This window comes from Lutra lutra, chromosome 1 (genome assembly GCF_902655055.1).
Source record: "Lutra lutra chromosome 1, mLutLut1.2, whole genome shotgun sequence".
NCBI classification, from domain to species: Eukaryota; Metazoa; Chordata; class Mammalia; order Carnivora; family Mustelidae; genus Lutra; species Lutra lutra.
In genome coordinates, this window is record NC_062278.1 from 63166928 (window position 1) to 63189293 (window position 22366).

The 22366-nt window shown below is 38.9% G+C and overlaps 1 protein-coding gene and 1 pseudogene across 1 annotated transcript in view; both read left to right on the plus strand.

Annotated features, from left to right (window-relative positions):
* Positions 1-17242, plus strand: part of GAP43 (growth associated protein 43) — a 67444-nt gene extending 50202 nt beyond the window's left edge. Inside the window, 1 exon segment of the mRNA XM_047724447.1 lies at positions 16539-17242. Within this exon segment, the coding sequence (XP_047580403.1) occupies positions 16539-16627 (89 nt within the window). The 3' untranslated portion in view covers positions 16628-17242.
* On the plus strand, positions 16872-19780 carry LOC125097097 (60S ribosomal protein L35a-like; annotated as a pseudogene).
* The last annotated feature ends 2586 nt before the right edge of the window (positions 19781-22366 follow it).

Consider the following 22366-nt stretch of genomic DNA (forward strand, 5'->3'; position numbering starts at 1 on the left):
ATGATTGTATATTTATCCCAGGCAAACTGCAGGCTCCCTGTGAATCTTTATTCTTTAACTGCTTCTTGTCCCAATGTCCTCAAATAGACAAAGCTATTACATTCTTTGCCACTAAATAAAGAACTTTCAGCTCTTTGACTAAAGAGAGAAAAATCAGTACACATACAAATATTACTTTTTCAATATAGTTCTGGTTGTGCTCCAGTGTGTGCTATTGATTTTTAAAGCAATTTTTCACTCAAAGGCAGTGCCATAATTTAACAGGCCCTAGGAAGCCAACACACACAATGAGCGCAAAACAAATCGTCCCAGTAAGGAATGGGGATTGCATTTATTTACCCACATGCAAGCATATAACACAAACACCTTTTATTGGGCTTTTTTGTTACAATAATATTTTAAAAGTTAATTTCAAAATTGAGTTAAACCCTCTCAGTTGGTTTTTTAACACTGCTTCCATTGGGAAGTGAAGGGGGTGGTAGGTGAGGGGATGACATGGATTTTCTTTTCCTATTCAGGACATAGTAATGGTCTTTTTTTTTTTTTTTTTTTTTTTTAAAGCATGAGTGGGGGGAGGGGCAGAGGGAGAGAGTGAGAGAGAAGCAGACTCCCCACTGAGCAAGGAGCCCAATGTGGGGCTCGATCCCAGGACCATGAGATCATGACCTGAGCCGAAGGCAGAAGCTTAACCCACTGAGCCACCCAGGCACCCCTAGTAATGGTCTTTTATAGGTTCTTAGATATGACAGCATTTGTAGTAATTTTAGCAATTCTAGATTTTACTTTCTTTTAACTCTTTAGTCATTTAGTTTATGAAACCTACCATAGTTGATGATAACTTTTCAGCCCATATTACTAATTTTAGAGGTCCCCATGTTTTTCCTCTCTGCATAGAGTATCTGCTTCGCCCCTCACAATTGGTACACAATTTATTGAAGTTCGATACAACAGTAATCCTTAGTCCCGGTTCTGAAAACATCCAGAGTATCTAAAAGTACTTCTGGTAACCTTTAAAGCAATTATATTGAGTTGCCTTTCCTTTCACAAAAGAGAAAAGGAATGGAGGTAGGGAGTGGTGAAGGGAGGTGAGAGAGAAAGGGGGAAGGGGGTAAAAGCAGATTTGGGAGGGGGTGGAGAAATGGATTTATGGAGTGCATTTAGGACCACTGAGGAGAGATGCAAGTTAAAATTAAGCAGCTGAATCCACTCATCCCCAAAGGCTGCGAAAGGTACTATGGTATTATGGCAGGGTCTGAATTCTAATTAGCTGTGTGACTTTGGGCAAGTCACAGAGACTCTCTCCATGGTCAGTTTTTGTCAGAGCTAATGAGGGACTGAGACCAGATAACCTCTGAGACCTCCTTCACCTTCCACTATGCTGTAATTTTATGAACAGTTACAAGCTAACTCTATGACAATATATATATAGATTTTGTATTTTTGTCCTGAATTATGTGGTTTATCCACTTGCATTAATAAAATTAGCAACTGCCATGCCTTTAATTTTCTAAAGTTCTAAAGTATAGTTACAGCCATAAGGGAAAATTAAGCAACAAAGTTAAATAATGGTTTAGCTAATCTCAAGTACCACCCAAACGCATCATAGCGAGTCACAGCAAGGCACAAGTTGAATATGACTCATAAAAGTAGTGCTTTTGTTTAAAAATCTAACTGTCACCTAAGCAATAGATATTCACAAGTAGGAAAAATTTTAGGCAGCTATAGTCATTGTTGGAGTGACTCCAACAGAGCTACAATTACGTCTAGTTTCAGTTTCTGTATTTTAACCCTGGAGTCAGATAATCAAATCATTTAATCAAATATTAGATCTTGGGATTTGACAACCTAGGATCAGTTTTTGTTTTTAAAGTCAAATGTTGAAAATGTAATCTTTGTAATAGTCCTATTACCTCAGTCTATGTTAAAACATTACAAATGATTAGTTGAATTTTTATTTTTTAAAAATTTTATTTATTTAAGCAATCTCTACAGCCAACATGGGGCTCAAACTCATGATCCTGAGATCAAGAGTTGCGTGCTCTTCTGAGCTAGCCAAGCACCCCTGATTAGCTGAATTTTTAAATGAAAACCGCTATAGCCCAGAAGAGTGTTCATTACATTTCTTAAGGTTTGACAGACGCAAATGACTCCACTTGCGTAACTGATCACTAGATGAGATCTATGGTGACTATAAGAGAAATGCCTAAGGAAAAACAAACTTGAAAAGGCTGGTATGATGTCTAAGCAGCCTGTTTAAATGAAAATGAAAAGCTGTGAGAAAAAAAAGCTGAGAAGTAGACTCAATGAAAAATAACCAACAAATGATAAGCCCATCTCCTAAGTAGAGATCTAAATAATTAATATCAAATACTTGAGGGTCTGATTTTTTTTTTTTTAATTTATTAACTTTCTCCAGAATGCAGCAGGAGAAATTATAGATAAACTTCGGTGGGGGAATGCTAGGTTAACCATATTTTAACAAGATTCCATAAAGTACGGTATTTCCTTGCCTAGAATTTTTAAAAGAGAACAGCCCTTCCTATTCCATCTTTACTCTATCCTTCGAAGTCTGCTATAATTCCTTGCTTTAGAAGGTCCAGAAATGAGAGAATGTTGTACATAGGTAAGAAGAAAAACCCATCAGAACAGTTTCTACACAGCCCCCCCACCAAGGACTTATCCCCCAACATAAGCCCTGTCCCCAGATGACTACAAGCCTTCCAGGAAATGAAAAGATCTTTCTCATAATGAAATTGAAAAATCTCACTATATCTAATTGTATCCTTAAGGTTAAAGGACAAGAAATTTTAGGCTTCTTTCAAGTCTTGGATTTGGTGATTATTACCAAATGAGGAAATTTTTCTGAAAATTGGGTATGATGTCTTGTGCCGGGAGAATTGCCATCCCCTCTGTAAGTTGCCTACTGGAGGCAAGATTTACTACACATTGGGGGATGGAGATGACTTAGTTCTTGTTCAATGCAGTAACCTTTTGGTACAAAATTTATGGAATCAAATGAGCTAAAGCCAAAGATAAGGTTATTTCCTTTTGAAATCAATTAGCTGCTATTCTTGGGTATGAAATGAGGAGATTGTTTTGTTTTTAAGCAGAGGCAATAGCAGAGAAGCTCCTGCCTTTCGAAACATTACTATCTAGCAGCCTTGATTCCTTCATCATTCTTCATAGAATCATGGCCTTCAAGTTTGGTCAGTTGTCATCTTTGCTGTTGTAATCATTTCGGGACTTTGGCCCTTGACTTCAAAGCCTTTTTTTTTTTTTTAAAGATTTTATTTATTTGACAGAGAGAGAGAGAGAGATCACAAGTAGGCAGAGAGGCAGGCAGAGAGAGAGAGGGGAGGAAGCAGGCTCCCTGCGGAGCAGAGAGCCTGATGCGGGGCTCAATCCCAGGACCCTGGGATCATGACCTGAGCCAAAGGCAGAAGCTTTAACCCACGGAGCCACCCAGGCGCCCCTCAAAGCCTTTTTTCAAAGAATTATTTTTTTTCCCACTCTACCAGCAAGAAACTTTATAAGTCCCAGACTTTTCCTTTCCTTTCTTGGGTTATTTGGAAAAAAAAAAAAAAAAATTGGATCTGTGTACTAAGATGGGGTAAGTATGAATCAGTGAAGAGAGAGAGACGGTAGCTTTCATTTCTTAGGCATGTAGGTAAGCAAGGTAGTGGCAGTCTCGTTTGCTCTCATTTAATGCTCATCACAAGTCTATGAGAGAAGTATTACTATTATTTCCACTGATGAGAAAATAGAAAAGCCAGGGAAGATGCATATTGAATACCTATATGTGAAACCCTTTAATATACTGCTTGACACATAGTAAACCTTAAGCCAATGTTAGTTCCTGTTCAGTCACTAGTAATAATAGTCAACACTTATTGGGCACTTACTGAAATATGACATTCATTGTTAAATACCTTAAATAATTAACACACTTAAATCTTATAACAACCCTGTAAGGTGGATAACAATACTAGAACCAATTACAGATAAGGAAAATGAAGCTAGAGGAGGTGAAGTAAACTCACTTAAAGTCAGGGTAAGTGTCAGAGAATTTAAATGCAAATATCTGACTCTAGAACCAGATTTCTTATTCACTACTCTACGCCATCATCTAAAAATAGTTATGCTTTTAGTACATATGTGTTTTTTTTACATTTGTTTTTTTTAAACATGAGTAATTTGTTATAAAATTAGAAAATAAACATAAAATTCAAGCTAACAAAAAAAAAAAAAAGAGGAGGAGGAGGATGGGATAATGCTTTCCTTGGCTCTGAGCCAGGATAATGTTGAGGTTCTTTTTCATAATCCAGTGTTTTGAAATTCAGACAGGCCCCTGCAATTCAAACATTACAGGTCCAGAGTTTTCTGCTTGAGGCAAGACAGGTTTTATCTACATGTCACAAAGCATTCTTAGGATTTTCCCTTTTTCCATATTTTCTTTCCCCTATAAGTATTAAATGTGTATCTTGTGATAAATATGATACTAAAAGTTGGGGTTAATGTAAAAGAATTGATTAACTAAAATGTATATATGTTCCATGTACTTTTCTAGGCATGTAGGACTTATTAGTGAATAAAATAAATTTTTAAAAAATCTCTACCTGAGGATCATAACAGAGGAACTGGTCTACAGGATCATGGATGACTTTCTTGAAAAGTTAGCCTGGATGCTGAAACCTAAAAAAACCAAGAGTGGTGTGGGTTGGTGGGAGTGGTCTTCTCTGATGAAGGGAAGTCCTTTATTATTTACTTTGTTTATAATTGTCAGAACGTGGTTTTAATAAAAGGTAGACCAACTTAAAAAAAAAATCTCTGCCTTTGTGAAGTTTAAATTCTAGCAAATGTATCCTTTTCCTTTGAAAAGTTAGTTCACAGTCAAGAAGACTTAAAGGATACCACAAACTGATATATAATGCAAGCAATATGATTTCCATATAAATAAAGAGAAGGAACTGACTAATTATGCCTAGGATTGTTTTGGAGGTGGGGAAACAACATTTGAGCTGTGTCCTGAGGGAAAATTAAGCAGCAAACTTTGATTCAAATCTTGAGGACTTAGCTGTGCACACTGACTGAGGTAATTGGCCTGCCTCCCAAGTCCAGTCCTTACTTTTTAGCTAAAGAAGTAACTTTGGTCCCATTATGTAAAATCTGAACCTGAGATGCGACTGTTGTGTGAATACTTTGTTGGTGGAAATCTGGAAGGGAGTGAGAAAGAGGAGAGACCAAGGGAAGAAGACAGTCAAAGATGTGGGTTCATGAAAAGTCAAGTCTCAACCTGATCCCACAGAGAGCTCTGAAGTACCAACTACCACAGCCAAACTGTTTGGCCCAAAAACAAGGGCACAGAGTCATGGGGGGCCAACAGGGCATCACCTTTCAGGCACTTCATACCCCTACTCAAGGAAGAAGAGTGGGCCATTGGCAGCCAACACCCCCAGCAACTGGGAGATGTCACAGGGGATCTGAGAGGGTACCAACAGCATCTGTGACAAGGAGCGTAGGACATCTGGAAGGCCTAAGTAGGGGTGTAGAGATGTAACAAACTTGAATGGCAAGCAAAGGGAGAGATAACACTGTGAATTAATTTTTTGCTACCTCTTTTTGCTTTGGTAGGCCATTTATAAAATCTGATATAGCATGGCTTATTTTTTACTTCATTCACTAAAAAAAATCTTGAAATATGAATACAGATGGTCCCCAACTTACGATGATTTGGCTTACAGTTTCTTACTTTATAATGGTGTGAAAGTGATACACATTCAGTAGAAACCATACTTTGAAGTTTGATCTTTCCTCAGGTTAGCAGTACGTGGTACGATCCTCTCTCGTGATGCTGGGTGGTAGCAGCGATCTGAAGCTCCAGCCAGCCAGGAGATCGCAAGGGTTAACAACAGATACACTTCCCACCACTCTGGACCCGCACAGCCATTCTGTTTTTCACTTTCAGTACAGCATTCAGTAAATTACATGAGATATCCAACACTTTATTATAAAGAAGGCTTTTTGTGAGATGATTTTGCCCAACTGTAGGCTAGTGTAAATGTTCTGAGCCTTTTTTAGATAGGCAAGGATAATTAAGGATGTTCAATAGGTTAGGTGTATTTAAAGTTTTTATTTTTATTTATTTATTTGACAGACAGAGATCACAAGCAGGCAGAGAGGCAGACAAAGAGAGAGGAAGGGAAGCAGGCTCCCTGCTGAGCAGAGAGCCTGATGCAGGGCTTGATCCCAGGACCCTGAGCGGAAGATAGAGGCTTTAACCCACTGAGCCATCCAGGTGCCCCAGGTTAGGTGTATTTAAATACATTTTTTACTTATGATACTTTCTTTTTAAAAATTTATTTATTTTAGAGAGAGAGAGAGTACCTACAGGAGTGAGCAGAAGGAGGGGCAGAGGGAGAGGGAGACACTCCTTCCACTGAGCTTGGAACCCTGATTAGGGCTTGATCCCCAGGACCCTGAGATCATGACCTGAGCCAAAATCAAGAGCTGGCTGCCTAACTGACTGAGCCACCCAGGCACGCCTGATTTATGATACTCTCAAATTACAATGGGGTTCTGGGGATACGACCCCATTGTAAGTCGAAAACTGTAATTTAAGATTAGCAAAATGGAAGAGGCATTATTCTTCAGTATTCCTGATTTAAAGTTGGTTCTTGAAGACAAATACAACTTTTATTCTGATTAAAAGGAACCTCTTTGATTTTGAAATCAGAGTCCACAAATATATCTTCTTAGTACAATTAAAAAGTCTTACTCTAGATACCCTGCCTCCTTTTATTTTTCCAGTGAGAGTGTCTTAAAAATTTTGTATGCCTTTTGACCACCACTGGTTTTACCAGCGGCCAGATTTTTCACATTAATGTTATCTGCCTGGCTTCTAAGACAATTGAATTTGTAAAGGCTAGAGACACACACCTAAGCCTTTCTCCCAGCTAGGATGCTCCTCACCTGGGATACTGTGAAGTGAAAAGGGGCAGTACAGAGTTGAACTCTTATCAGATGGAATTTTGAACTACTTAAAAAATATACAATTTTACAGAAGAGAAAAAACAAACTCAGTTTCTAGGCTAACCTGTTTCTGATCATCACTAATAGGAACACTCAATAGCACAACATCCACTTTTCCATCCCTAACATGGCCCTTCTCCAAATTTCTCAGTGTCATAGGAGCCATCATTGTTTGTGCTGACTCCCCATCTTCTACTCCCCCCTCAGACTAATGGTCTAACAGAAAAGAGTGTCTCACTGGATCTCCAGATTCAACTGCCAGCTCAGCACATAGTTTAGCTAAGGGGAAGAATGAAGGGGTGAATCTACCTGATGGTTATGCTAGAGTGAAAATCCCCTCAATTTTTGTTTTCATTTTTAACCCTTAAAAGTTGACTCATTCATTGTGAAAACAGTAAGAAACAATGTTAACACTGTTTAATTTTATATATTTATTCCATCTTGTCCCAGAAATGACTAAGGGCAACTATGCGAGCCACATAAATTACAATTAAAAAAAAAAAAAATCTTTCTGCGTGTTCCCAATGGGGGAAGAAGATAGAGCACTCATTTTGATTGTTTGGCAGACATTTTATAGAGAAAATGTTTAAAAAGTTTTCAAGGCCAGTCAACTTGTATGTTCTTTGATTTTTGTTTTAAATTTTTTCAAAAAAGTTTCTGGGTCGTTTTTCTTTTAGGAAAGAGGGATGGAAGGGAAGGAGAGAAGGAAGGAAGGAAGGAAGAAAGGAAGGAAGGAAGGAAGGAAAGAAGGAAGAAAGGAAGGAAGGAAGGAAGGAAAAGGAAAGGAAGGCAGGCTAAAAAAATAACTTTTGCTCCAAATGTTAAATGTCTTAGATTCTTTCCCAACCTCTATAACTAAAGAGCTATTTAAATAATCAGTCACTTGTATCCTTATTTTCTGATCAGAGTTATAGACTACAGGAACATTCTAGGGGAGAATTTTCTTAATCTTTTTTCTGGGAAAGAAGTTTTTTATCCTTTTGGGAAATTTTTCCCTCCTCCTGGCATGAGAATGTTAAACTTGATGGGTGTTTTTCACCCGAATCTCACAGCTTGGATTAAAGTCTCAACAGACTGCATTTTACCCTTTAAATTTTATAAAGCCTTCTCAAATGCTTTCTATCAACTTCTAAACAACCTGCAATAAGGTGGGGGAGCCAATATTATTTGTATTTTTTATAGATTAGGGAACTGAGGCAAAGAGAGAAAAAGTAACTTCTCTGAGATCCTATGGCTTTTTGGTGCAAAGTCAAGGTTGGAATACAAATCAGCCTCGTCCTAAGCCTAAACTTTTGAGACACGTAAACATGTGTATGTATGTGTCAGGTATCACTGGGACCCCACCACCATGCTGCCTTTGAGTTTTCTCCTTGGTTAAATTTTTGTTTGTTTGTTTGTTTTTGTTTTTTGTTTTTTTTTAAAGATTTTTATTTATTTACTTGTCAGAGAGAGAGAGGGAGAGAGAGCGAGCACAGGCAGACAGAACGGCAGGCAGAGGCAGAGGGAGAAGCAGGCTCCCTGATGAGCAAGGAGCCCGATGTGGGACTCGATCCCAGGACGCTGGGATCATGACCTGAGCTGAAGGCAGCTGCCCAACCAACTGAGCCACCCAGGCGTCCCAAATTTTTGTTTGTTATTCTTTGAAACTCTAAAGTGTATAGTGTTATAAGCAAAAGGACTATCCTTTTTTTCATAAAGTGTGAAAAAACAAGAGGTGGGGGCATAGGTAATATTTGCACCATTCTGCTGACAATGGTGTATACTGGCTCCGTGCTTTGAAAGGAATTTAAACTGTGAAATATAGTTTTAAAAAAGTTGTTCAAAATGTGGATGCCAGTGACCATCCAAAGCCTCGATCCCAGGCTCCAGATTGACATCTGGTCCGTAGCTCTTGCTCTTAGCAAGACCATGTGAGCGACAAAGGGATGTATGCAAGTTAGCTACAGAATGTTTTTTTTAATTACTTTCCTTTGAGCCTTTGAGGTGATAATGTTTAATATTCAAGAAAAGTGAAAATAAAAAGGGAAAGCAAACACGGCAGCCCAGTGTGATTGGTAGAGTAATTGTGGGCATGGCCCCAGGATGATAGCAGCTTCTATTTAATCAATGTTGACAAGGCTGGGGAGAGCTGGGCAGGTCCCAAGAGATAATGTTTTACTCGGAAATCCACTCAACCTAATTTCAGTAATGTAGGGCTGTGGAGGGGCCTGGAGCCGAGCCAGTAAACAGGGCCATTAGAGCTGAGGGTAGGCGATGGCAGCTGGGAACACCGCCATCCCTCTAGCAACTCTACAGCCTGCAGCCGGCCGCCCGTCTGAGCACATGAGCAGAGGCTGCTGCATATGCTCCTGCTGTTTGCTCACCAACAGAATGCAGACGTGCTACTCTCACCCTTTCGAGGAATGAATGGGCTGCTAAAGTCAAGAGTGTCTTCTAGACTGGATTTTGATAAAGATCAGAAAACCAGTTTGGCATGTGTCTTTCAAGGAGTACTGTGACATCATCCACGTGGGTCTCCCTTACTCTTTTAGCCCACCACCACACTGTTTTAAGCGCATACAGAAATGACTTCCCTCTTTCTTGCTGTTTTAATGTGGTCTTGATATTTCCCAGGAATGGTGGTTACAGATCAAGAATGTGAAAACTGTCAGGGTTTTCCATATTTTGAAACTTAGGTGACTTATTAAAGATGCTCAACTTCGCAAATCCAAGAGAAATGATGCCCCTTTGGGCTGAGTTCTTCTTGTCCAGTTACAACTTTCTCCTTTACCATTCCTTCTGCAACAAATGATACACATGAGAGTAATTACTGTCATGGAAATATGCTAGTGATTACTAGCATATGAATCTCAGGAAGGTAGAGATTCTTACTTGGTGTTTTCATTGCTGTAGCGCCACTGCTGTATTTGCAACACGTGGAATGGTGTGTGACACATAGTGAGGCTTGGGACCTTTCACCAAATAAATGAATGAATGAAAACATTTTTTTCTTCCCTTTTTTAGTGTCTCCAACTCTAGAACATTAAGAATACATGACTCTACTGTCCATGATGTAATTTTCCTCTTAAAACAGACATGGTGATATTTATGGAGCTCCCTAATGAACATATCATTTCTAAGAGGTCTTTGGGTCTGAAAAGTAACGGTTTGGGGGTGCCTGGGTGGCTCAGTGGGTTAAACCTCTGCCTTCAACTCAGGTCATGATCTCAGGGTCCTGGGATCGGGCCCTGCATTGGGCTCTCTGCTCAGTAGGGAACCTGCTTCCCCCTCTTTCTCTGCCTGCTGCTCTGCCTGCTTGTGATCTCTCTGTCAAATAAGTAAATAAAATCTTAAAAAAAAAAAGAGTAATGGTTTTGTCAAGGCTAAAATGGCAATGCCAGAGAAGGTTACAGTTCTTTACCAGATGCGAATGTCATCTGTTCAAATTGACTACATGTAATTTTTGATCATTTAAATAGTTAATATATTTAATAATTATAAAAAATTTTCTAATTTCTTTTTTTTATTTTTTTATTTTTTTATTTTTTTAATTTTTTTTTAAAGATTTTATTTATTTATTTCACAGAGAGAGATCACAAGTAGGCAGAGAGGCAGGCAGAGAGAGAGAGAGAGAGAGAGAGGAGGAAGCAGGTTCTCCGCTGAGCAGAGAGCCCGATGCGGGACTCGATCCCAGGACCCTGAGATCATGACCTGAGCCGAAGGCAGTGGCTTAACCCACTGAGCCACTCAGGTGCCCCTCTAATTTCATTTTTTTTTTAAAACAACTTTTTCCCCCTTTAGACCAGACTGCTAAAATGCATCATCAGTTTTTGGTTTGGGGTTTTTTTTGTTTGTTTTGGGGGGGATGCATTCTGCCTTATTATAAAACTGAATTTATGGGGTTGATTTCCCTCGGTGAGGACTGATTTGGGGGAAGAAGCCATCGTTTGGTAGAAAATAGTCATGGCTGTTAATGAGAATAAGTTACTGGTCACCTGAAATGCCTGTGATTCCTGTGAATGACCTGTAATTCCTTTAATCTTGTTTTTCCTGTAATGTCTTAACCATAGTATTAGGTTTCCATGTTTAATATGAGCAAAAATGCTCTTCAGAGCCAACCCAAAAGAGAGAAACCATCTTCTATCCTTTAACTCTCTGGATTTCAACGATCATGTGAACAACTCAAGCTTTCCTTGTTTGCTAGCCCCAGGCCCATTTACTTCCACTTGCTTGTTCTGTGTCACTGGGTACAATCTCGCAGCCTCTTCTCAAGCAGTAACTGTCTCAGAGGGAGGTTGATCCTCTAGATGGGAAATGTGATTATTTACCCTAATTGGATCATGATAATTGGAGTGACCAGCTGGCCTCAGCCATTCATCTGTCTCTGACATTCACCATGGTGATCAAAGTTTTTGCACAAAATACTAAAGATTACATATTAACTCATCTCTAGCGTTTACAATTATGTAATTAGTGCCAGAGAGTGCCAAGACCAGATTTCATATTGTTCAAGACTAATCAAGATTCTTCCCTGCATTCTGAGCTGCTTTTATTAAGGCCAGTTTTTGGACTTTGTAGGCTGCAGGCGTAGGTACCCGTGGACCCCCCGCTCTAGTTTCCACTCTGAGCCCACCCATCCTTTTGGGCAAAGATAAGGGTGGTGGAGGCAATCTAAAATAGAAGCTGCCTAGATGTCTCTGTCCTAGTTTGAAATTTACTGCTTGCCATTGACAAATAGTCCACCCTTCGGTAAGCTGCTTCATTTCCCAGTACCTCAGCTTCCCCAGCTGTAAAATGGGATGATTAAAGAACTGCAGTGATTCAATGACATGACACAACTACCTACAGAACTGCTTTGAGTGAGCATATAGTAAGAGCTCAACTATGTTAGCTACAGCTAAACACTTGATACAATGGGTCAGCAAAGTCATAATTTGCATTTCTTTCCAGGCAGTGAGGCTGTTGAATAGAACATGTAAGAAACTATAGATATACATGTATATGGTCAACATGATTTATTAACTACAGTGACTTGTTTAGAGTTGGTATCAGAAGGAGAAGGAACAAGTTCACAATATCCAGAAGTTCTCCTGACATTCAGGCTCAAATGGACCCATTTATGCATAGCTCGGATTCTGTTTCCAATAACTTCCCTTTTGTCCAAAGTTAAAATCATATACAGTCTCATACACAGTCTCCCATAAACTGAATCTAGCTAGAGCAGGCCTGTTCTCCACATCTGATTACCATTTCCTTTATTTGGGTATAGGTTTATTTTGGTTTGTTTGTTTCTGTTTTTGTGTGGGTCCTAAAAAATATTATTATGAGTTCTTAGCTTGCCTTACTTTTGTGGTTGTAGAAGATTCTTAGTTTAGATTGTTTCCTTCCTCCATATTTTTCTCCTCATAATTTCCTTCTGGCCTATATACATTTCTCTGAATCCACTGACTTGACACATTTTATTTCTACCAGTCAGTCATCCCTTCTAACACAAAGATGACCACTTTTTTCATTATTCAGTAATATCAAGTAAATAAAAATTTAAAAAACCCTCTCATCTCATATAAAATATAATGTATATATGATTGTATGTATTCAGTTAAATTAAGTTCCAGCTAACTGACTGACATGTTCCCTTTTGTAGTCAAATAATTGAACTTCATCAGTTTTAATTTTATGGTTTTTATTTTAAATTTTGGAGCCAATAATTCGTTTTTAATCTCAGAAATTTCATAGGTCACTAAAAGCCTGTGGACCCTAGTTACTCGTTTCTAATGCTGAATTGATAAAACTGATTTGATCTTGACCTCCTCTGTCAAGTTTGGCCACCTGATATAATGGAGACACCAAGATTAGTAGAACTTCTAGGCTTTAGTCCTGGGTAGGCTATGAGAAAATCATAGAATTGTGGTCATAGGGAAATACCTGGACTTCTGTTTCCTCACCTATAAAATGAGGATGTTCATTCATTCTGTCATTCAAAAAATGTTTACTGAGAGCCCTTTCTGCACTAGGTTCTGTGCTAGACACAGGGGAGTTCAAAGTTGAGCAAAATGATATTGTTGTTAGCCTTGAAGAGTTGTGTGTAGTGACTAGATGTTCTTTGAGGCCCCTCTCCCTGCCAGCTCTATGATTATGGATTTAATTGTTAAAGGTGTATTGTTGAAAGGTTTAAGTGAGAGCAAGAGTATTTGCTATTTTTTTCACCTCTTCTTCTCAACATCTAGAAGAATGTATGATACATTGCAGGTGTTCAAAAACAACTTACTGAACAAGTAAATGAATAAATAATTATATTTCAAATACTTTGAAGATTTGGGAAGAAAGAACATGTAGATATTGAAGCTCTTTTAGTAGCGGGTGGACAACAGCCCTTGCTGTCACCATAAACAGATGGATGCCACTTTTACCCTCTCTCCCAGGCCAGGGCAAAGGGTGACAGGACAAAGTATGGGAATTGAGGAGGATTTCACCTGATTCCACTCCAACAGAGGACAGAAAGTGTGGCTGCTTCTCAGGATTCCTTGAATCTTTGTTCTTTTGTTTTCCCTTTTGGAATGTTGTTTCCTTATTCTACAAACAGTACTTCTCACCTTCCCTCTCCTGCTTCTACCTTTCCTCTCAAGTTTTTAAATCTCACTCAAAATGACCTCATAGCTCCAAGTTTTTATTTTAGAAAGAAAGGCTTAAAGTCTTGTCTTCTTCATACAACTGAACCTTCTATATGCTTCTAGCCACTTTAAATCAATATTCTGTGTCTTCTGAGGTTGGAAGAGGGCATTAAAAACATTGTTCTCTGCGTGGTAAGGATAATGAGCCACTTTGGGCATACCTGTGGTATCCAAAGCTGTGGGCAGCGCCAGGGAACAAAGTAAATTCTCTAAAACAATTCCAAATTGCTATAAATGAACCTCATTGAAATAAACCTGAAAACTTTCTTCTAGCAGAAAATCAGCTGATTCATTAGTGCACCAAAGTTCTGTAATCCATGGGAAACAATGCTGGTACATAGAGTATTACGAAGATCAGAACTGAGTTAGTCTTCATACAAAAATTTTCCTGGAAAATATGATTGGTATGCTGATAATGTTCAACTTAGAAGGTTATAGCCTTAAAATATCTTTATGAGTAATGGTAGGTAGACTTAAAACTGTAATAATTACATTTTGGAAATAACTTATGGTCAACGACAAATCCCCAAAATAAATCAGACTTAAAAACTTTGGTTAAAAAATGAGTCATTATAGGGGCGCCTGAGTGACTCAGTCAGTTAAGCGTCATTCTCTTGATTTCGACTCAGGTCATAATTTTAGAGTCCTGGGATTGAGCCCCACTTTGGGCTCCCCACTCAGTGGGGAGTCTGCTTGTCTCCCTCTCCCTCTGCTCCTACCCCTCAATTGCATTTTTTCTCTCTCAAATAAATAAATAAATCTTTAAAAAAATGAGTCATTGTAACATTAAAATAATCCATCATAGCTGCTACCTTATTTAACAGACCAGCCTCATTTGATTCTAAAAATCAAATCTATTTTCAAGGAGGGAAACATTTTCTGCTACTGAAGGATTTAAAAGAATATTGTTAGATGCTTGTTGCAAAGAATGAGTTCCAAAAGCGTATTTCCAGTGGCGGTCTTATTTGGATGTGGACGTTGAGCTTTATCTAAATACAAATATATAGCTGAATGATTGGAAAGAGACGTACATTTATATGAACTCTTCTAAGGTTCTCCTATAAGACTCCAATTTCTCTAATCTCAACGTTTCTCAGTTTTTAGTAAGGCTGCTTGTGAAGTTGATCCTTGGTCGGCATCTAGCAACTCGGATTTTGAGAGAGTTCTCACCATTCCCTAAGAGTCTTTACTGTGCCTAACTCTTTTTGCAAACAGTGCAGTTTATGCTGGACATTTGTTTTCCTTCTGGGAGTCTGGATTTGGTACATGCTAGGTAGAGGGTACCCACATGACCAGCCTCCTGTAAGAACTCAGTATAAAGCTCAGGAGAGCTTCCCTAGTGGATGACATTTCATACATGTCACAGTTCATTGCTGGAGGAATTAAGCACATCCTGGATTACTCCATAGGGAAAGGACTCTTAGAAGCTTGTGCATAGTTTTCTCAAAACTTCACCCCATGCAACTTTTCCCTTTGCTGATTTTGTTTTATATCCTTTACTGTAGTAAGTTATAACCATGAATAGGACTATATACTGAATCTTGTGAGTCCTTCTATCAAATTATTGAGACTGGGGGTAGTCTAAAGGACACCCAACACAGGGAATTTAGGTTGCTAACACAGGTGATTATGAAGCAAAGGAATTCTCTTCTTACTAGCTGGCGTATTAGTAAAGTGACTGTAATATGAAATCAGTTGACTGACTTTATCAGGAAACCAGGCAGAAGAGTTAGAAAATTTGCTTCTTCTTTTTTTTTTTTAAGATTTTATTTATTTATTTGACAGAGATCACAAGAAGGCAGAGAGGCAGGCAGAGAGAGAGGCAGAAGCAGGATCGCAGCTGAGTAGAAAGCCCAATACGGGGCTTGATCCCAGGACCCTGAGATCAGACCTGAGTTGAATGCAGAGGCTTAACCTACTGAGCCATCCAAGCGCCCCCAAAATTTGCTTATTTTCTGAGGAAAAATTATCCTTCAAAAAGACACAGGCTTCCTTGCTAAGCAAAGCAAACACCTTACCTTATGGATAAGTATATTCAGTTGGAATGTTCTTTACTGTAAGAAACTAGAAACTACTATGGCTTAGTTTAGAGGTTAGCTATTTTTCTCAATAATAATAATAATAATAAGTCTGAGGAAAAGATGTGTAGGAGTGATAGGTCACTCAGTGACAGTTTTTTCCCCCATCTTTCTGCCCCATCATCCTTAGTGTATAGTTTTTGTCTTCATGATTATGAGATAGCTGCCACACTACCTGGTGCTGCTCAATATTTGTGTCATCAGGAAGAGCAGAAAATAAAGGGTAACCACATCCTCTGGGATCCTCCCTAAGGATTTCTGTCTCTATATAATTGGCCATCACTGTGTTACATGGACACCCTAGCTTCAGGGGGATCTGGAAATTCAAGTATTTTACTTCCCATCCTTTATAACACCACAAATAAGAGGCGAGAGAGTTGGGATGGCTGTCAGTGATCCACAAAAACTCTGTCACTATTAGCCTGACATTGATGGAGAAGAGATACAAGATTGTTGTTGATTCCTTATTCGAAGAGCCTACATAAGGATATCTTGATTGCAAGGCTGAGAGATTAAAGACCACGGGAATTTCTGTTCAGTGGCTCCTTCCCCCAATACATAACTTTGTTCCTGAGCTCATCCACACTAGTCACTGAATAGCCTCCTGGAGGTACCATCTGCTGGACTTGGACATTATATTACTGGGGTAGCAAAATCTCTTTTTATCTTAAATCTCTTATGAAATGGTATGAAAAGAAGAAATGCATTGCATTATCATATGAACAGATGAGACAAAATACTAACCCCCTCTTCCCCCTCCCCACCTTGTTTTCTTCCTCAGAAGCTGTAGATGAAACCAAACCTAAGGAAAGTGCCCGGCAGGATGAGGGTAAAGGAGAAGAACGTGAGGCGGACCAAGAACATGCCTGAACTTTAAGAAATGGCTTTCCACGTCCCCACCCTCCCCTCTCCTGAGCCCTGTCTCTCCCCACCCTCTTCTCAACTCCACTCTGAAGTTTCCCTTCCTATCCTGCTCACATCCGTGAGTCTGTCCTCTCCTACCCGCTAGCCCTCTTTCTCTCTGTGTGGCAAACATTTAAAAAAAAAAAAAAAAGCAGGAAAGATCCCAAGTCAAACAGTGTGGCTTAAACATTTTTTGTTTCTTGGTGTTGTTATGGCGAGTTTTTGGTAATGATGATCCAATCATTTTGGGAAATTCTTGCACTGTATCCAAGTTTTTTGATCTGGTGCGTGTGGCCCTGTGGGAGTCCACTTTCCTCTCTATCTCTCTCTGTTCCAAGTGTGTGTGCAATGTTCCGTTCATCTGAGGAGTCCAAAATATCGAGTGAATTCAAAACCATTTTTCTTTTCCTCCTTTAAATGTGATGGAATGAACAAAAAGGAAAAAAATCAAAAACCCAGTTTGTTTTGAAAATAAATAAATAAACAAATAAATAAATAAAACAAATGTGCCAATTAGCGTAACTTGCGGCTCTAAGGCTCCTTTTTCAATCTGAATATTAATAAATCATGAGAGTAAGCAAACTCCAGTGGCTCTGTGTTTCTGTTCCACCTTCTCATTAGTTGGTTTGACATATTGGTGCCTCACATTTCATCTTCTTTCTGGCCTCCCAGTCTGACATCAATGACCCTGATAAGGAAAAGATGGACGAAACCTTAGACTCTGGTCAGGACCAATCGCTTTGGTCCTTGATGGGATTGTTGGGGGCTGTGTTAGTTTGCTAGGGCACTATAACAAAGTATCCCAGCCTGGGTAGCCTAATCAACATAAATTTATTTTCTCACAGTTTGGAGACTGGAAGTTCAAAATCAAGGTCTTGGCAGGATGGGTTCCTTCTGAGGGTAAGGAGGGAAGGATGTTTCAGGCCTCTCTCCTCAACGTATACATGGCCATCTTCTTCCAATGTCTCTTCGCATCACTAATGGGTATCTTTATGGGCACATTACCCTCTTTTAAGGACACCAGCCCTATTGGATTAGGGCCCACCCTAATGACCTCATCTTAACTTTATTAACTTTATTAACCCCTGTCAAGACCCCATCTCCAAATAAGGTCACATGTGCATTGGGAGAGGAGGGGCACAATTCATCCCATAACAGGCACTAAGGTTTGCTTCTACTCAAATCACCTTAGAGTATTTTCATGACTCTGGAGAAGTATCCAGTAAAAGGTTATTCTAGGTTTTGCTAAGTTGAAGATTATAGAGAAAGATATAACTCTTAGAAAACTCCTGACTTTTGTTTAGATGAGTTATTTTAATCCAAGTATTGACATAGCACATTGTATCTTTTTCAGCTTTAATAAGTTAATACTTCTGTTGGACTTATCTCCTCCCAAGGCAGCTGCCATATTCTCGATCATTTATAATCATTGTTCCTGCAGTGGTGATACTATATAAAGAAAAGGTACACATTTAGCACATACATCCTTTCCAAATTTCCTTCTAGTTCCCATTTTCTAAGCACTCTCTATCAGAAGGTAAACAGTTCCCATGAGAAACAGCAATGTTCCTAAATCTTGAAGTGTCTGTTGCTGTTCTTTTTCCCCTCTAAATTTCCTAAATCAATCCCAGAGCAAATTCCTAACAAGTCCTACCTGACCTTGACTCTGAGTCCCCTCATAGACAGGCATTGGCCAGTGGACTCCCTTCAGCTTCCTATACTTATCTACACATAGAAATCCCTGTCAAGGAAAAGAAAATCTTTCACGATAATGGAGAGCATGGAAATAAGTGATTTTAGGAGGAACAACCTATACCCTGGTAACTTTACTCAGCTCTGTGTGGAGCTGGAACCTACTTAATTTAAAGAAAACTGATGTCACATAAGGGTTGAGTCCTCACTGGATCAAGGATCACCGATACTGAAGGAAATTTTCACTGGGAGAAGCAGCCACACAGAAAAAGGTAAAAAAGCATCAGTAACATATCCTAACAATTTAAGAGCTTTTTTTACTTCATTCTGAGTTGGTGTGATTTCCACAGAAGACTTTGGAGCAAAGATCTGGGACTCAATCATAATCTCATTAAGGTCTCAACAGGTGTGAGATTATAAGGTGTTGGAGAAGGTCATCCATGTGTTGGAGTCATATTGGCAGTATATTATCGAGGCATTCTCTTTTACCTTCAAGTTGTTTTGGTAGGATAAATGCTTTCCGTTCTTCCCCAAATCTATACTTAAAAGTAACATCCTTGTGACTTAGCCATGGTTCAACTTCCTTTTCAAAGTATAATTCTAAAATTCTTCCCCTGAATCCATGGTCACCCTGCATTTTAAGTCTATACTAATATACACTGGTGATCTTACTGGTTGTGTCAGAGTTGGGATTTTGTTTTTTCACATGTGAATATCTATTTTTTGCTTTATAAACTCTTGGTTCCTTAGTAGAATTTTCAAGGTGGGGGAGGATACATCAGAGAAGCTTGTAATAATCCTAAAGGATATACCAGGGATAATTGCAGTCCTCACACTGACACAAAAACAATGCAACTCAAACTTATACATAACGCATACAAAGTCAGGGTGATACTGGCTAGTATAGACCAAGATACAGAAATAAACAGATTCTAAACTCAGGTCAGAAAGCAACATAATTTGTTGATTCTAAAACATCTACATCTGGAGTACTTAAAGGAGTACTTAAATAAAAATTAAAACTAGGCTGGCCTTTCTCTTTCCCCCATCTTGCAACCTGTGGAAGCCTGCAGGGAACAGGACTCCTAAAAAAGCAAATATGTCTGGAAGTCCGGTCCAAGGACATTTTTGTTGGCTATAAGTGGGGTCTCTGGAACCAGAGGGAGCACACAACTCATCTTAAAATTGAAGGTGATTATACTCGATGGAACCAAATTCTATCTAGGCAAGAGATGTGCTTATGTGTACAAAGCAAAGAACAGCACAGTGACTCCTGGTGGCAAAATAAACAAAACCAGAGTAATCTGGGGAAAAGTAACTTGTGCTCATGGAAAGAGTGGCATGGTTCATGCCAAATTCCAAAACAACCTTCCTGCCAAAGCCATTGGCCACAGAATCTGTGTGATGTTGTACCTCTCAAGGATTTAAACTTACTGAAAAGTAAATTAATAAAGGTATAGATTTGTTCTCATATTTTTGTTAAAAGAAAGTTAGGGACACCTGGGTGGCTTGGTCACTTAAGTGTCTGGCTCTTGATTTTGGCTCAGGTCATTATCTCAGGGTCTTGAGATTGAACATTGAGTTGGGCTCCATACTCAGCTGGAAGTCTACTGGAGACTCTCTCTCCCTCTGCCCCTCCCCCAGCTTGTGTGCTCTTTCTATCTCTAAAATAAATAAATCTTTTTTAAAAATTAAAAGTAGGTTGAAGACAAGTAGAAAAGCCTCAACATCAACAGGTGAATCTTTCAGATAGTAATAAAACCATATTGTGGGCACTATTCCCAATATTCTACTGATAGCAAAACTATGGCTGTGTCTACATGAAGTAATCTTTTGACTGAGCTGTATTATTTGGGTCTAAAATGTTCAGTCATGATGTAATACAATTCCTACGATTCTACTCACACTTTGCCCACCATTCAATCTTTCTCCTCTATCATCCATTCATGACTTAGTTCAGGAATTTGGAAAGCAGGCTGGTATCTCTTTTCCTCATATAATATTTAATTATGAGCAAATTATGAGATAAACTTGTGCCTGCTGCTCTGACCAGACCCTCACTTTCCTTGGTCAGTATTAGGTGTTCTGGGGGTCTTTTACAGTGGTCCCAGCCCACATTCAGCTCATAGAGAGATCAGGAGGGATTCTTAAACTCTCTGTCTCAACTTCTAAGAAAAAAAAGACACTTTGGAGCTCTCAAAAATGTGTCATTTCCAACATCAGCCAGCCCCAGAAAATCCAGTTCTACAGTTGGCATGGAAGCCTGAGAAATAGGAAAATCAGATTAATGAATGATTTCCATAGAGTATTATTGAGATCACCACAAATCCCATTAACGTTTTTTTTTTTAACCTTTCCATACATTGTCTGTTGTCATGGAAACACAGCTAAGCTGCCTATAAAAATAATTTAATGATTGGTGACCCTTCTAGCTAAATGTTAGCTAATAAGCATTAGAAATGTGGGCTTTCTTTATTTCAAAAACATGAAACAAAACAACCTCCCCACCAAAAAACACCTTCACCTAAACTTTTTTCCTAGGGGATTAAAACTCATGCCTGCCTATCATGTCGGTAAGGCCTGCATCCACACCCACCACCTCTTTCAGTCACATATTTACTCTGACATAATTGCAATTTTGTCCTGTTTTCCTGGAAAAATATTCACCGTCATCAGCAATGAAGGCAAGAGTATAGCTATGAGGATGATGAGCTACTAAATGCTCTTGGAGAATTCTACTAAGGCGGCAAACATATTTTGAGTGTACATTTTCCAGCGGATTGATTACTTGATTTGTTATTTTACAGGTATGGGTCACTGTGGGTAATTACAGCATATTTAGTGTTGCAGATGGTACCTTCATAAGTACCTTTTTGTTGAGGTGAGATGCTTCCATACCAAGAAAAACATTTCTGGTTAACATTGTATCACATGTGATCAGACTGTGAAAGCACACGGGGTTGTCGAAAGAATCTTAAAATAATTTTATTGTTTAATTACCCAAATAATACTGTTTCATTGTAGAGAGGTAAAAAATATTAAAAAGAAAAGGAAGATAAAAATACTCCCCAGTTTTCTACCCACAACTGAGCATTTTAACATTTAGAGATATAGCTTTATATAATCTGTCTGCCTGCTTATCTGCCTTCTTCCCTTTCTATCCACGTATCAATTTATCTCTCTCTATATAGATACATATATGTATATATTTATTTAAAATAGGCTCATGCTGCACATATTTTGTAAACTCCGTACTCCACACAAGACAGACATTTTCAGACAGATTGCTAAATGACTGACAGAGGACTTTAAAACCCCTGGTTCCCACTGCTGCTTCCCAGTGCTTTATGGATGCCTGAGGTAAAGGGGAAAATGTGCAACTCTATACATATACACTTATTAGAACATTATCCTATATATTTTTTAAGATTTTATTTATTTATTTGACCGAGAGAGTGAGAGAAGAAACACAAGCAGGGGGAGGAGAAGCAGGCTTCCCCCTGAGCAGGAAGCCTGACGTGAGGTTCGATCCCAGGATTCTGGGATCATGACCTGAGCCGAAGGCAGACACTTAATGACTGAGCCACCCAGGCACCCTCTATATTTTTGAACCAAGGGCGAAGGCTAATAAATCTCTACAATCAAGGACATGACTCTATACAAAGTCTCACATTGGTTGCACAATCTGTTGGCACACCATTGTCAACCTTCATTAAGCCACCTGCACGTGACCATGGGCTGCTTTCTCTTGTCAGGCCAAGGAACGAGGGCTAATTGAAAAGAACTGATGTCCTCCTGCAATAATACAGGGTTGCGAGCATACAAACAGAAACCTGTCTTTATTTGAAATTTTGATATTTTGTTTATCCCTAATGCATTTATCATTGCATTCATTTTGAGTTTTCAAATATTGCATTAAAATATGATTTATCTTAATTATGGACTTTTTTTTTTTGATGTGACCTCAGAGTTCACCCTTGGGGGAAGCACCTCACTTGCCTCACCCTGATCCTG